The sequence below is a fragment of the Canis lupus genome, chromosome 18 (genome assembly GCF_048164855.1).
Source record: "Canis lupus baileyi chromosome 18, mCanLup2.hap1, whole genome shotgun sequence".
NCBI lineage: Eukaryota > Metazoa > Chordata > Mammalia > Carnivora > Canidae > Canis > Canis lupus.
In genome coordinates, this window is record NC_132855.1 from 14,097,244 (window position 1) to 14,109,245 (window position 12,002).

The 12,002-nt window shown below is 47.0% G+C and overlaps 1 protein-coding gene across 1 annotated transcript in view; it reads left to right on the forward strand.

Moving 5' to 3' along the window:
* The first annotated feature begins 2,669 nt into the window (after positions 1-2,669).
* TBX20 (T-box transcription factor 20) overlaps positions 2,670-12,002 on the forward strand; it is a 55,245-nt gene continuing 45,912 nt past the window's right edge. The window contains exons 1-4 of the mRNA XM_072783506.1: positions 2,670-2,874; positions 6,234-6,489; positions 7,500-7,664; positions 11,889-11,997. Of these exons, the coding sequence (XP_072639607.1) occupies positions 2,748-2,874; positions 6,234-6,489; positions 7,500-7,664; positions 11,889-11,997 (657 nt within the window). The 5' untranslated portion in view covers positions 2,670-2,747. The remainder of the gene's footprint in view (positions 2,875-6,233; positions 6,490-7,499; positions 7,665-11,888; positions 11,998-12,002) is intronic.

Here is a 12,002-nt window from a genome sequence, read left to right on the forward strand (position 1 = left end):
TCATTTAGCTTTCTGTGCTTTCTGTTTTACCTTTAAGAGGATGAATAGTCGGAGTTCCTGCCCACAAGAGACCCAGAACTGGGCTACCACCGTGGCAATTGGAAAAGGAAGTGGAAGCTGATTGGGGGCAAGTCAGCTTTCCCCTCGCTGGGCCCTTTTACCCAAAAATATCCCTGTCATGAAATCATTCAAATTCCATTCTAAACCATTAGGATAATTACAAAAAGAAACGATATTTCTTCTGTGCAGAAATGTAATGGCCAGTTTTACAAATTGAGGAATAATTCCATAAACTGTTGAAAACTAACACCAGTAAAAAAAGATCTTCACCACCCATTGGAAGCATGTATTAAACTCTAGACTAACCATGACATCACCCTGTCTCCGATAAAAAGTTAAAAGCAAACAAAAAAGCCCCTTGTCAGAAATCTTCCTTTCTGAGATAGGAGAGGAACCAGCATGCGCCTTACATTGAAGAGAGAAATGTCACTGCTGCATTGAGATGGGTATGTGCTGGGTTGGGGATGAGGTGTGTGCTGGGGGGCAAAGTGGTCTCAACAAAACACGTAGGGTCTGTGTTGTCCCCAAACAGCAAAAGACTAAAGGCTCAAGAATGGAAACTGATCCTTAGGCACATCCGGTGGTTTTGCCTGTATTCACATGGAGGTTTAATCCGAGAGCCCTCTGCTTTCAGCGGGAGGGGGGGTGGGGAGTAGCTCTACTCTCATCTGGGGCTGAACAGCCCAGGTGCAGCTGCGGTAGGGTCAAGGTGTGACCAGCTGGTGGCCTGGAGTGCGGCTCTGACGCTGGGGTCTCCCTCTAGCTGCCTGAGCCGACTGGAGAGAAGATGTGCCCCTGCAAGCCGTGCCTGGGGTTTCCCTCTCAAAAGCAAAAGGAGATAGACTAAGGACAATGTTAAACCCCTTCCAGCAATAGAGCCTATGATTTTACGAATTTCCCCAAATATTCGCACATACACACTTTGTACCTGGAGGCTGATAGCAGAATGCATTTTTTTTTTTTTGTCACCTGCATGCAGCACCTTGTTAGAAACTATTGATTGGCAGGAGTGGCTTAAATCGCGACTCTCCCAGACGTCACCATTCCACTTTCCTAAAAGTTCTCAACTTTTGGCTTTTAGCTTTGCCCTCGTACATTTATTTCAGGAGGCTGGGGCGGCAGGGGGTGCAGGGAAGGGAGAAAGGGGCTGGTGGGAAACGGAAGCAGTTTTCTTTTTCTTTAAAGTTCTCAGACCCACCAAGAGGCTCCTAATCGCCAGAACGACTGGCTGGAAAGGAGCGCAAATATTTACATGTATAGCTTGAGTGTGTGTGTCAGCCTGAGTTTACACGGCTCCGACTGAAGCGGATTACCCTGCGAATTCGGAGAATTTGAGTTATTCAAGCAGAACAAGGCCAACAGGACGACCCCCCCTAAGGCCGTGGGAAGTCCTGGGGGCAGCTCAGTTTGCGAAGGCACGAGAATCCCAGTCTCCGGAGCTGCGGCGCTGCAGACCTCGCGCTCTCCCACTGAGTGTCGCGTGGTCCCCGCAGGGTGCCGCGCCCCCCGGGCTCCGCGCCCGCCCCCCGGGCTCCGTTCGGTGGAGGCCCCACCGTCCGGAGTCCCTTTCGGGAACGGGAACCCCGCATAAGTGGCGCGCTGGCTGGGGCGCAGCAGAAGCGCGGTCGCCCTGAGAACAGCATCCTTCGCCAGATGCTCGGAGGCCTCCCTTAGCACACCCCGTTCAGGGCCGCGTCTGTCCAGTCCCGCTGTCAGGCAGGCAGGTTTGGAGCCCAACCGGGCAGGGACCAGCCCTGGAGCTGCCCCGCGAATAGGCTGTGGCCGGTGCGCGCTGCCCCCGCGGCGCCCCTTTCCGCTCCCGACTTTCTTTTGGAACTTGGAGCGGCGGCAAGACAAAGGATGGAAGGAGCAGGGACTTCCCCGGGGCGCCTCGGGTCTGGGTCCCCGCACTGGGCCCCTCCCAGAGGCCCGCGTCCCACCCGCTCCACCCGCTCGCGGCCGTGCGCGCGTCCCTTCCGCGCCGGGACCGCGAGGCCGGGCGGGGGGTGCAGCGGGGGCTGGGCTGGGGGGCGGCGTGCGCGGCCCGGACTCTCGCCGGAGCGGCGCCAGGTTCGCGGCCCGCCGCGGCGGAGGCCGGCGGTGCGGGCACGGCGCCCGGGGCGCGCCCTCCCGGCCCGGCCCGGCCCGGCCCGCGCGGCCCCGCCCCCGGCGGCGGAATCAGGAAGCGGTGACGTGGGGCGGCGCTGACTGGCTGCGGGCCTCCGGGCTCGCCGCCGCCAGCAAATTAAGGCGCGGGGCTGCGAGCGCCCGGGCGCAGAGTCGTCCGCGCCGCGCGGGGCTTCGCACGCCTGCGCTCCCCTCCCGGCGGCCGCCCCCTGTCGGCGGCGCTGCCCCGGCCGTCGGCCCGCGCGGAGGGGGAGCGGCGGGACCCCTGCGCGGGGCGCGGCCGGTGCTCGGCGCCCCCTCCCCGCGGCGCAGCCCGAGCTCCCGCGGAGCGCCCCGGCGTTCGCGCGCGCGGTGGAGCCCGCTGCTGGGCGCCTGCAGCCCCGCCCGGCTCGGCGGCAGCGTCGGCGGCGGGAGGGCCCCGCGGTGAGGGGCCGAGGCCGGGGCGCAGCTGCGGGGAGGTTGCCCTTGGCGGCCTCGCGCCGTGCGCGTCTCGGCTGCGGAAGCTGGACGGCGGCGGCTCGGCGGGCGCGGTCGGTGGCCCGGGGCGCGCGCTGGGGGCCATGGAGTTCACGGCGTCGCCCAAGCCGCAGCTCTCCTCCCGGGCCAACGCCTTCTCCATCGCCGCGCTCATGTCGAGCGGCGGCTCCAAGGAGAAGGAGGCCGCCGAGAACACCATCAAACCCCTGGGTAAGTCCGGCCGCCGGGGCCGCCGTGGGCAGGGCCGGGGCTGCTGCGCCCCGGTCGGTGCCCCCGGGCCCTGGGCGCGGAGGCTCGGGGTGGGGGGCGCCTCTCCCTGCTCCCGCAGCGTCCGGCAGCGTCTGCCGCTCAGGCCGGGCCCGACGCCCGCCCGGGGTGGGAGCCCGAGTTTTCTTTGCAGGCTCCGCGGACTGGCGGGTTCCGTGTGGTCCGTGCGCTAGCCGCTGTCCCTACCTGTTGGTCCGGAAGCCCCGGATCAGGTCGTACGTCCGAGAGCCTGTGACTTGTCGGGATACGCGCAGTCAGGGACTAGTGATAGGTAACCCCTTTTAAGGCTCAGCGGAATTTAGCAGGCGTGTTACACCTGCGTGTGCGTAGGATGCCAAAGGGACTCTAAGCGCCTCCACAAGAAACTAGTTGCATCTCGTTTTTTTTTTTTTTCCTTTGACTTCAATCGGTTAAATAGGATCGGCTCCTTAAAAACCACTGTCAGGGGCTGTAGACCTAGACTTAAGCCAGCTCCCCCCCCCCCCCATTTCTTTCACAGAAGCTCCAGACTTATCAGCGAGACATCGTTTTATAGCTGCCATCGTTTTCAGTGGAGGTTGGCAAAAACATTAGCCAGTGACCATTTTCCAAATTCCTCAACTTTTAGCTATACTGTTTATTCAACAACCTTTACCATTTATAGAAGACACTAGGCTCAGAGTAAAGGGAAAAATAAGGATTATGTTCCCCTTAGCACAAGTGAACTGTGTGGGAAAGAAACTGCTGGACTTGAGTGTTTCGAGGTCCCTTTCTAATTGACAGGGAATGAAGTGTTATCATCCCCTCTTGGGTTCCCTGGGAAATAGTTATTCCACATCCTGATGGTCTGATAGCCCTAAAATGGTGAGAAACATCAAATAGCGAACTTAGGGTACTATTTCTTTCTTTCTTTTTTTTTTTTTTTTTAAAAAAAAAACAAAAAAACTCTCCCCTGTGTTTTCTTTCCTTCTCCCCGTCCTTTCCAGTACTTCTCACATCCGAAATAACAACCGTAGTAGGAAAGACAAAGTGTTAAAGAGGACAACTAAGAGGACCGGGCAGAGAGAAAAGAAAGAGAATCCCCAGAGCAGCTTAGAGCCAAGGAAAAGGAAACCAGAAGGTCTCCAGAAAATAGAATATCAAGAATACTCCCCTCGAAGGTTTTCACTCCCTTTTCCTGGTTCTTCCCACCTGCCCTCCTATGGAAATCTAAGCTTGCTTCGCCCCAAAATGGAAACAACCAATGAAACAAACCCCAACTGTTTACAAAAATGTTAGCCACCAATTTCAAAGTTACATTTGTGGGACTGCCCAACGTGATCCACTCCTATTTAGAGGGCCTCTGAATTCTTTATAAACACCCCCATCACAGTTTGGTAGCTAGCAGGAAAAGAGCACTTGGGGTTAAAATTCCTGTCAGAATTACAGACAGCAGACTGGGAAACATGCCATTTTCAGCTCATTTCAGTATCACTTTCTTTTCTGTTTCTTTTCCTGAGAATGCTCACCTTCTATCTAAATTCTAAGCTATAAAGCCAGCCCCTCTTCCCCACTGCAAACACACACAGTCTGTAAAATGAGCATCCCTCCTTTGGGCTTTTGAGACAAGCTCTGAAAGAACCAGAAGGCACTCTTGTCTTTTCCCCAGGCCAGTTCAACAGAGCACAATAAGCCGAAGATTGCTGCAAGAGAAACACCTAGAGGTTCTGCTAGGAGAGAATGTGGTACTTTGAAACAGCAGAGAGACGTGGAAGCAGCTATGGGGTGGGAACTCGAAAGTGTCTCATGCTTGCCCATTTGAACATACTAAATCTATTTAAAAGAACTGCCTTAGGCCACTAGAATATTTCTTAATTTTTTTTTTTTTTTTTTTTTTTTAGTGAGATACAATTGACATAAAACGTTGTATTAGAGCGATTCTGTATGATTTTCTTCCTTGCCTGGGGCTTAGGGACTTTTGCCTTTTTCAATTGATAGAAAATAAAATTTCTTTTTTTTTTAAATAAAATTTCTGAAGTTACTTGTTGATTCCCTGTAAAGACATTATGTGAACGTATTTCTGAAAATGTTCGTTACAAGTACGATTGTGCTGTGGCATCCTTCACTTCTTTGCTGAGGCTAAAATAATTAATTTGGTTCTTCTTAATTTAAAAATGTTACAATGAGTTGGATTGTTATTTTAAGAGAAAGAAAGATCAAAGTTGCCCTTTTCCTGCTTGTCTGCCCCAAGTCCAAGAGAAATATGGGAAATAAAATACTTTATATGATATAAAGCATATATATGTATATATCTACATTTAGAGCTCGTTTCAATTCCTTGAGGGCACTCAGAACAGAGTTGTTTAGAGATCAGTTTCACATTGCAGATTCAAGTAGTTTCTTTTTTAAGGGATGCAAGATAATTGGGACAATTACAGAAGTCCCCCTGTATTCCATCAAAGTGACTGGTGTAGTCCTAGGCCCTTATCAGCTGTGGGGGAGAATGTTTGGTTCGTAGGCAGTGGTATTCCAGCCTGATGGTGGATGACGTTCTTCCCACTTTAATACTCTGCTAGCCTGGGGTCGGGGTTGTTTTCCTTACCTCCAGGACCTTTTTGAGAGAAAGATATGCACACTGCCCTCAAGCAATTGTTTCATGCGGGTTCCCAAAATGACCTAGAGAGTGTACTTCTGTGATATGTTGGAGTCTTTCATAAGGTCTCAGGCTGGGAGGGATGTTGTAAAAATGTCCTTGTATCGAAGCCTAGAAAACTGAGAGCCAGGCAGAGAAGTGAAGTGACTTAATTTTTTTGTTTTAACCACATCCCCTCTTTTCTCCACATCGCCTCCACTTTCCATTTTTTCTTATGGAGAGAAGGCTCAGGTTGGAAGGGACAGTTTCTGTCAAAGTAAGGGAAGGTGCTGATTTCTTCATTCCCTTGGTCTCCCTGGAGCAAAATCTTTCCTCGTCGTCAAAAAGGCAGCAATGGCAGCAAATCCCACAAGCTGCCAAGTCTGGAACTTGGGAGGGATAGCGACAGAAATAATTGCTTTTCATTCTTTCACGATCACTCCCTTTCCCATTATCCACTCCTTATATTTTTAGTACCTAAAGTAGCTTTCATAATGGTATTAATATTAGTTCTAGAACTCAGTTGGTTCAGGAAGGAAGCATTGGGTATGCCGCTCCAGGGAATTTATATAGTGATGGGTTACCACTGCCTTCCTGGAGTTTCTGAACTTAACTTTTCCAAAGTCCAGAACCTGTTTTAGTTCTGTTGTTCTCCTTCCTGTATCTTTGCTTGACAGCGTTAGCTGTCATTCTCTGTTCTCTTTGCTTGCAGAACAATTTGTTGAGAAGTCATCCTGTGCCCAGCCCCTGGGCGAACTGACCAGCCTGGATGCTCACGGGGAGTTTGGTGGTGGGGGCAGCAGTAGCAGCCCTTCCTCCTCCTCTCTGTGTACTGAGCCGCTCATCCCCACCACCCCGATCATCCCCAGTGAGGAAATGGCCAAAATTGCCTGCAGCCTGGAGACTAAGGAGCTCTGGGACAAATTCCACGAGCTAGGAACAGAGATGATCATCACCAAATCGGGCAGGTAGCGATGGGCCTTGGCGTGTGAGGAGTGGGGTGGTGAGAATGGGGCCCCGGGTGGCCTAGGGTGTTCCCAGGAAATGGGTGAAACCCTACTAATCCAGAGCAAAGACAGGAAGGTTTGATTAATGATAACTTCTTTCCACTGACTTGCTTTGGGAAAGAGCTGCTGAGATAGACGTCCAAGCATTTGCTGTCTCGAGATCTGGCCAAGGAGAACGCCGCCATGGCCTTGATGAGAGGGCACAGGGACTGGTGATCTTGGGACCCTGCAGTCTGGGAAGGCTTTGGGCTTCAGGTTTGGCAGCTGGAAGGAAGTGGGAACTCATGCTGGGAGTGCAGGCCGGCTGCTGGGTGTTTGGAGGGAGGCAGGTAACTTCCCTTTTATTGGCCTCAATTTGCAAACGCCACCAGCTCCCGTTAAAAACTTAAAATTAAAGCCGGTGCAGAAGAATGAAATTTGAAACGACCACACTCTGTGCTGGTGCTGCGGGCCTCCTGGTGCTGTAGCTGGGCAGGCAAGGAGTGTCCGGAAGCCACAGGGTGCAGGCAGCTCCCCAGGCCTGGGACAAAGACTCTAAAGGTCCATGGCCCCTGCCAGGCCTGGTCATCCCAGCTCTCTGGACTCTGGGAAATACCCCCAGGGTCTCTGGAAACACCACCCCACTCTAGATTTCTCTGGCGGGAGTGAATTCTCTCCCTGCAACCCTAGAGGGTTGGGCTACCCGGGTCTGCTCCGTGACTTGGGAAAGTAACATAAGATATCCCTAATCACGGATCTTTGGGTATCAGAAAACAAAACAAAACTTTTCACATGGCAATGAGGACTCCTATAAAGGTGACACCTGAAATTATCTATGCTTGGGAGAAGGAAGGTCTCCGAATTCACATCTCTGTGGAAACAAAAAGGGTTTCGGGGCTGGGGAGGGAGGGGAGTAGGACCTCCCTCCGGAATTCACTTGGCTCCTTAGGCTGTTTGAGCTCCTGCAGATTCTCTTTGTTTCCCTGTGTCAGGAGGATGTTTCCCACCATCCGAGTATCATTTTCCGGCGTGGATCCTGATGCCAAATACATAGTCCTGATGGACATCGTCCCCGTGGACAACAAGAGGTACCGCTACGCCTACCACCGGTCCTCCTGGCTGGTGGCTGGCAAAGCAGACCCGCCGCTGCCAGCCAGGTTTGTGCCTCCAGATTTTCTGGCAAAGCAAAATGCTCATTAACCCTGGGAGCAGAATGTCTCTGGTTGGTTGACTTTCAAGCAGGTCTGCGTTCACAGTGGTGAGCTCTGGTAGGGAGCATTCCAAGCCCAGATGCTCGGAGATTGACTATACAAAATCTCTGAGAAAGGCAGAGTTTGCAGAAACAGAATGTTGTCTTTAATTTTTCTCATCATTCATTTCCACGCTTTCCTAATTTCGGTTAGAATATTCATTAGAAATCCAGACTCGTTGCAGAAGGCAACTGTCAATTCTCGTTGGTTACTTAACACCAGACTAAATACACCTACTGCTGAAGTGGTTGCCCTAAAATCCTTTTTAGAAGAGTGTATTTTAGTAAAGTGGTTGTTTATAGTAAATATTTTAAAATAATATGGTTATGCCTGCACACAAAAAGGTCATTTTAGTGAAATGTTGTTTTTGCCAATAAAGGACTCAGACCTTTTAAGTAAGAATAGCTAACCCTTTTTTCCCTTTCTGTATAGTGAGTTCAGTAGATGCATATAATTCAACATCAGATGAATATTCTCTTACGTGAAACATTATTATGTTAGGGATCACATATATTTATTTTTGTGCTAATTGGTAATAATGTTTTTCAAGGAGAACCCTGTTTAAAAAATCACAGGCTGTTTTTTTTTTTTTTTTTTAAATTGTTGCTGCTTTACCCAAATTAGCTTTCTAGGGGGAAAAAAAGAACATGTATTAGTTTACGCAAAAAGTAGTGGCTGAAGTTATAGGAACCTAACTGCATACTTTAATACAAACAAAGGATATTAGGAGATTTTACATTTAAGATTCTAAAACCAAGCCTCCTTACTGTTTTTTTTAAGTTGTTTTATGACTATCTAATTTTTGTAATTGGTTAGAAGTTCATATCAGAATTAAGAATTAATTTATGTGTACAAGTTTAGGGACCTTAAAGTTACGGCTCATCCTTTGCAAGTATCTAGTCTGGAGTTTTCGTCAAGGCACAGAACCAACATAGACAATTTACACATACTAGTTCAGATGGAATAGTAAGCTTACTTAGTCCTTAATCACATTACTGAGCTTACAGTATGCTACATACACTGGAGAAGAAATTAAAAGAAGCCTCTCCAAGTTTTCCATTCCCACAGGAGACTAGGAAGGACATCTTCCCAACCCTTCCAAATCAGCATATTAAATAACAAATAACAGGACTAAGGACTTTTTAAAAAATATACACTTTTTAAAAAAAATTGAGCAAGATTCACCAATTTATAGTAGTTTAATTATTCTTTACTATTTTTTGTTAAATAGCTGATTCACACTACTCTCAAGCTTCCTTCCAAACTTTGCAAAATCTTTTTAAACCAGAGAGAGAGAGACAGAGAGAAGTATTTTAGCAGATTTCTAATCATTTTTACAAGCAAATCCTCTCCCCACCCCCCAAAGTCTTTTCCTTTAAGGAGTTAATCGCTCTTATTTAGCATACGTTTTCTTCCTATCTGAAGGTATGGGGAACTGGTGCAGGCCAGCAGGACTTTGGAAATATGACATGCCTTGTTTATGTTACTAATCTGTTCTGGTTGGAGAAGGAAAGCACGTACCAATACGCTATCTTAACTGAAGCATGTTTAAGCTATTGCTGGAATTTTAAGTCCGGGGGACTTGAGAGAGGAGGGGCTTCCTGTATGCTTTTTCATTCATCTTACTTCAGTTTATTTATATTGATATTAGATAAAAACGTTTAGTGTATTATAGGATAGAAATATGCTCGATAATTTAAGCAAATATTCTTTATTAGTATTAAGAAAGCAGTGCTATATTTCATAGCCCCATACGGGAAAGGTGAGGAATATGGGAGGTGATCATTTTTGTACTGATGATGGAAATTCCTTGTGGTTCTCCTTGAAACGTTTTAGTTTAGACAGAAATTCAACAGTTTTTCCTAATCAGAAGAAATAATACTTGACAATATCATTTGATCTCAACAATGGGCAAGACGTGATACATTATTTAAAATAATGTTGTGTTTTCATATAGAACATTTTGTTGTCTTTCAAGTAACTGATATTAATGTATTATTAATACATAATTATTAATATTAATGTGATATTAATATCAAGTAACTGATATTAATATTAATTAGACTTTATTAATGTGATTACACATGTTGAATTGATGAAGAGGGAACATTTCATGAGCTTCTAGGAGTTGAAATATTTTTGAAACTTTTTTTGGCTCGGTGGGTATGAAGTGGTGCTAGTCAGTAAAACAACTGCACCTGTAAAGTTAGAGCCCTGGAGGGGTATACTTGAAACGCTATTGTGGTTGTGTCATCAAAGAATACTTCCAACTGAACGGCATTTTTAAAAAAGATTTTATTTATTTATTCATGAGAGACACAGGGGCAGAGGGAGAAGTAGGCTCCCTGCAGGGAGCCCGATGTGTGACTGGATCCTGGGATTTCAGGACCGTGCCCTGAGCCGAAAGCAGACGCCCAACCACTGAACCACCCAGGCAGGGATCCCCCCTGAACAGCATTTTTGAACACTCCTCCAAAACAAGCAGGCAGACACACACACACCTAAAATTCCTCTGTTGGTTTAGTAAGAATTTCTAGTGGTGTTAGCCTTTTTTGTGCTTTGCTTCTGGTGGGCTTTAGTGTGTCAGCATGTGCACCCAATTCTTCTTAGTCCTCTGTGTGACAAAGCATGGCACAGACTTCTTGGGTTTTCTTCCATAAAAACTGCAGGGGAAGGTTTTGTGACTTTTTCCCCTTGACTTGGCCCCAACCATAATATTTATGTTTTATTAAAATTATAAGGATCCTATATAAAATTGAGATACAAATAACCTGTCAAATGGATAAAGGGATTTGTCCTATTAAATCAGGGGTATTTCCTTCTCTTTCACGAGTTCTATCGTCTCTCCTGACTTCAGAAAAGCTTATGTCTAGTGGATACCAGGATTAGAATTTACAAAGAGTTGTACTTTGTATGATGCTTGTTGGTAGAACAGATGGCCTGCATTTAACTATGAGTGGGTAGAAGATCACCTTGCACGTAGCAGGTGATCAGTAAATGATGAATACTTGATAAATATATTTTTTTCCCATCAAAGCTTTTTTACCCCCCATAAGCTATTTATGAACAAATACACTGAATAATTCGAGGTTTACCCAGCTTATTTTCACTCTGATTTAGTGGGCATCTAACTAGATGAAAGTAGTGGTATTTAAAGTAGTGGGAGGAGCAACAGACTATGATCTGTGGACTATTGAATTAGGTTGCTGTATTAAATTTACTTTGTCTTGGGACGCCTGGGTGGTTCAGCGATTGAGGGTCCGCCTTTGGCCCAGGCGGTGATCCTGGGGTCCTGAGATTGAGTCCTACATCCCTACATCGGGCTCCCTACATGGAGCCTGCTTCTCCCTCTGTCTGTCTGTCTCTCTCTCGGTGTGCGTCTCTCATGAATAAATAAAGAAAAATCTTTAAAAAAATTACTTTGTCTTGCATCTATAAATTTCAAACTGAATAATCTTTAAGTGTAAATGAATGGATTCTCTAGAATTGTTTCCTCTTAAATTCTTTATGCCTTCATTGCTTTTTAGCAGTATTTATACTAGGAACTTATTATACAGTTAGTATAAACTAGTCTCTCTTTTGAAAATACCTGCAACAGTAATAAAATTTCATATTTTACAGAAATAGACCAATAGTTGATTAGATAGATGGAAAAATATGCACCTTTTTAAAAATGGCTTGCTGAGCAGACAGTAGAAAATTTATTAGGTATTGCACCTTTTATTTTGTTTTTAAAGATTTTCTTTATTCATGAGAGAGACACACACAGAGAGAGAGAGAGAGGCAGAGACACAGGCAGAGGGAGAAGCAGGCTCCCTAAAGGGAGCCCAATGTGGGACTCGATCCCAAGACCCTGGGATCACACTCTGAGCCAAAGGCAGATGCTCAACTCCTGAGCCACCCAGGCATCCTGGTATTATTCCTTTTAGATCTTTGGTACATGAAGAAACATATTTAGATGTTTTAGACTTATTTTGATACTGTTATAATAGTAAATTTGAGATTATCTGAGGCAAATATAATTCACCATTTATGAGAAGTTTTTGTGTTTCTTCGGAATCAGAATATTTTATGACCCTCAGAGAACAGATTTGTAAAAAATGTCTCAACATTCTCTCATAATTTTCTTAGGCTGTATGTACACCCAGACTCTCCTTTTACTGGTGAGCAGCTACTCAAGCAGATGGTGTCTTTTGAAAAGGTGAAACTCACCAACAATGAACTGGATCAGCATGGCCATGTAAG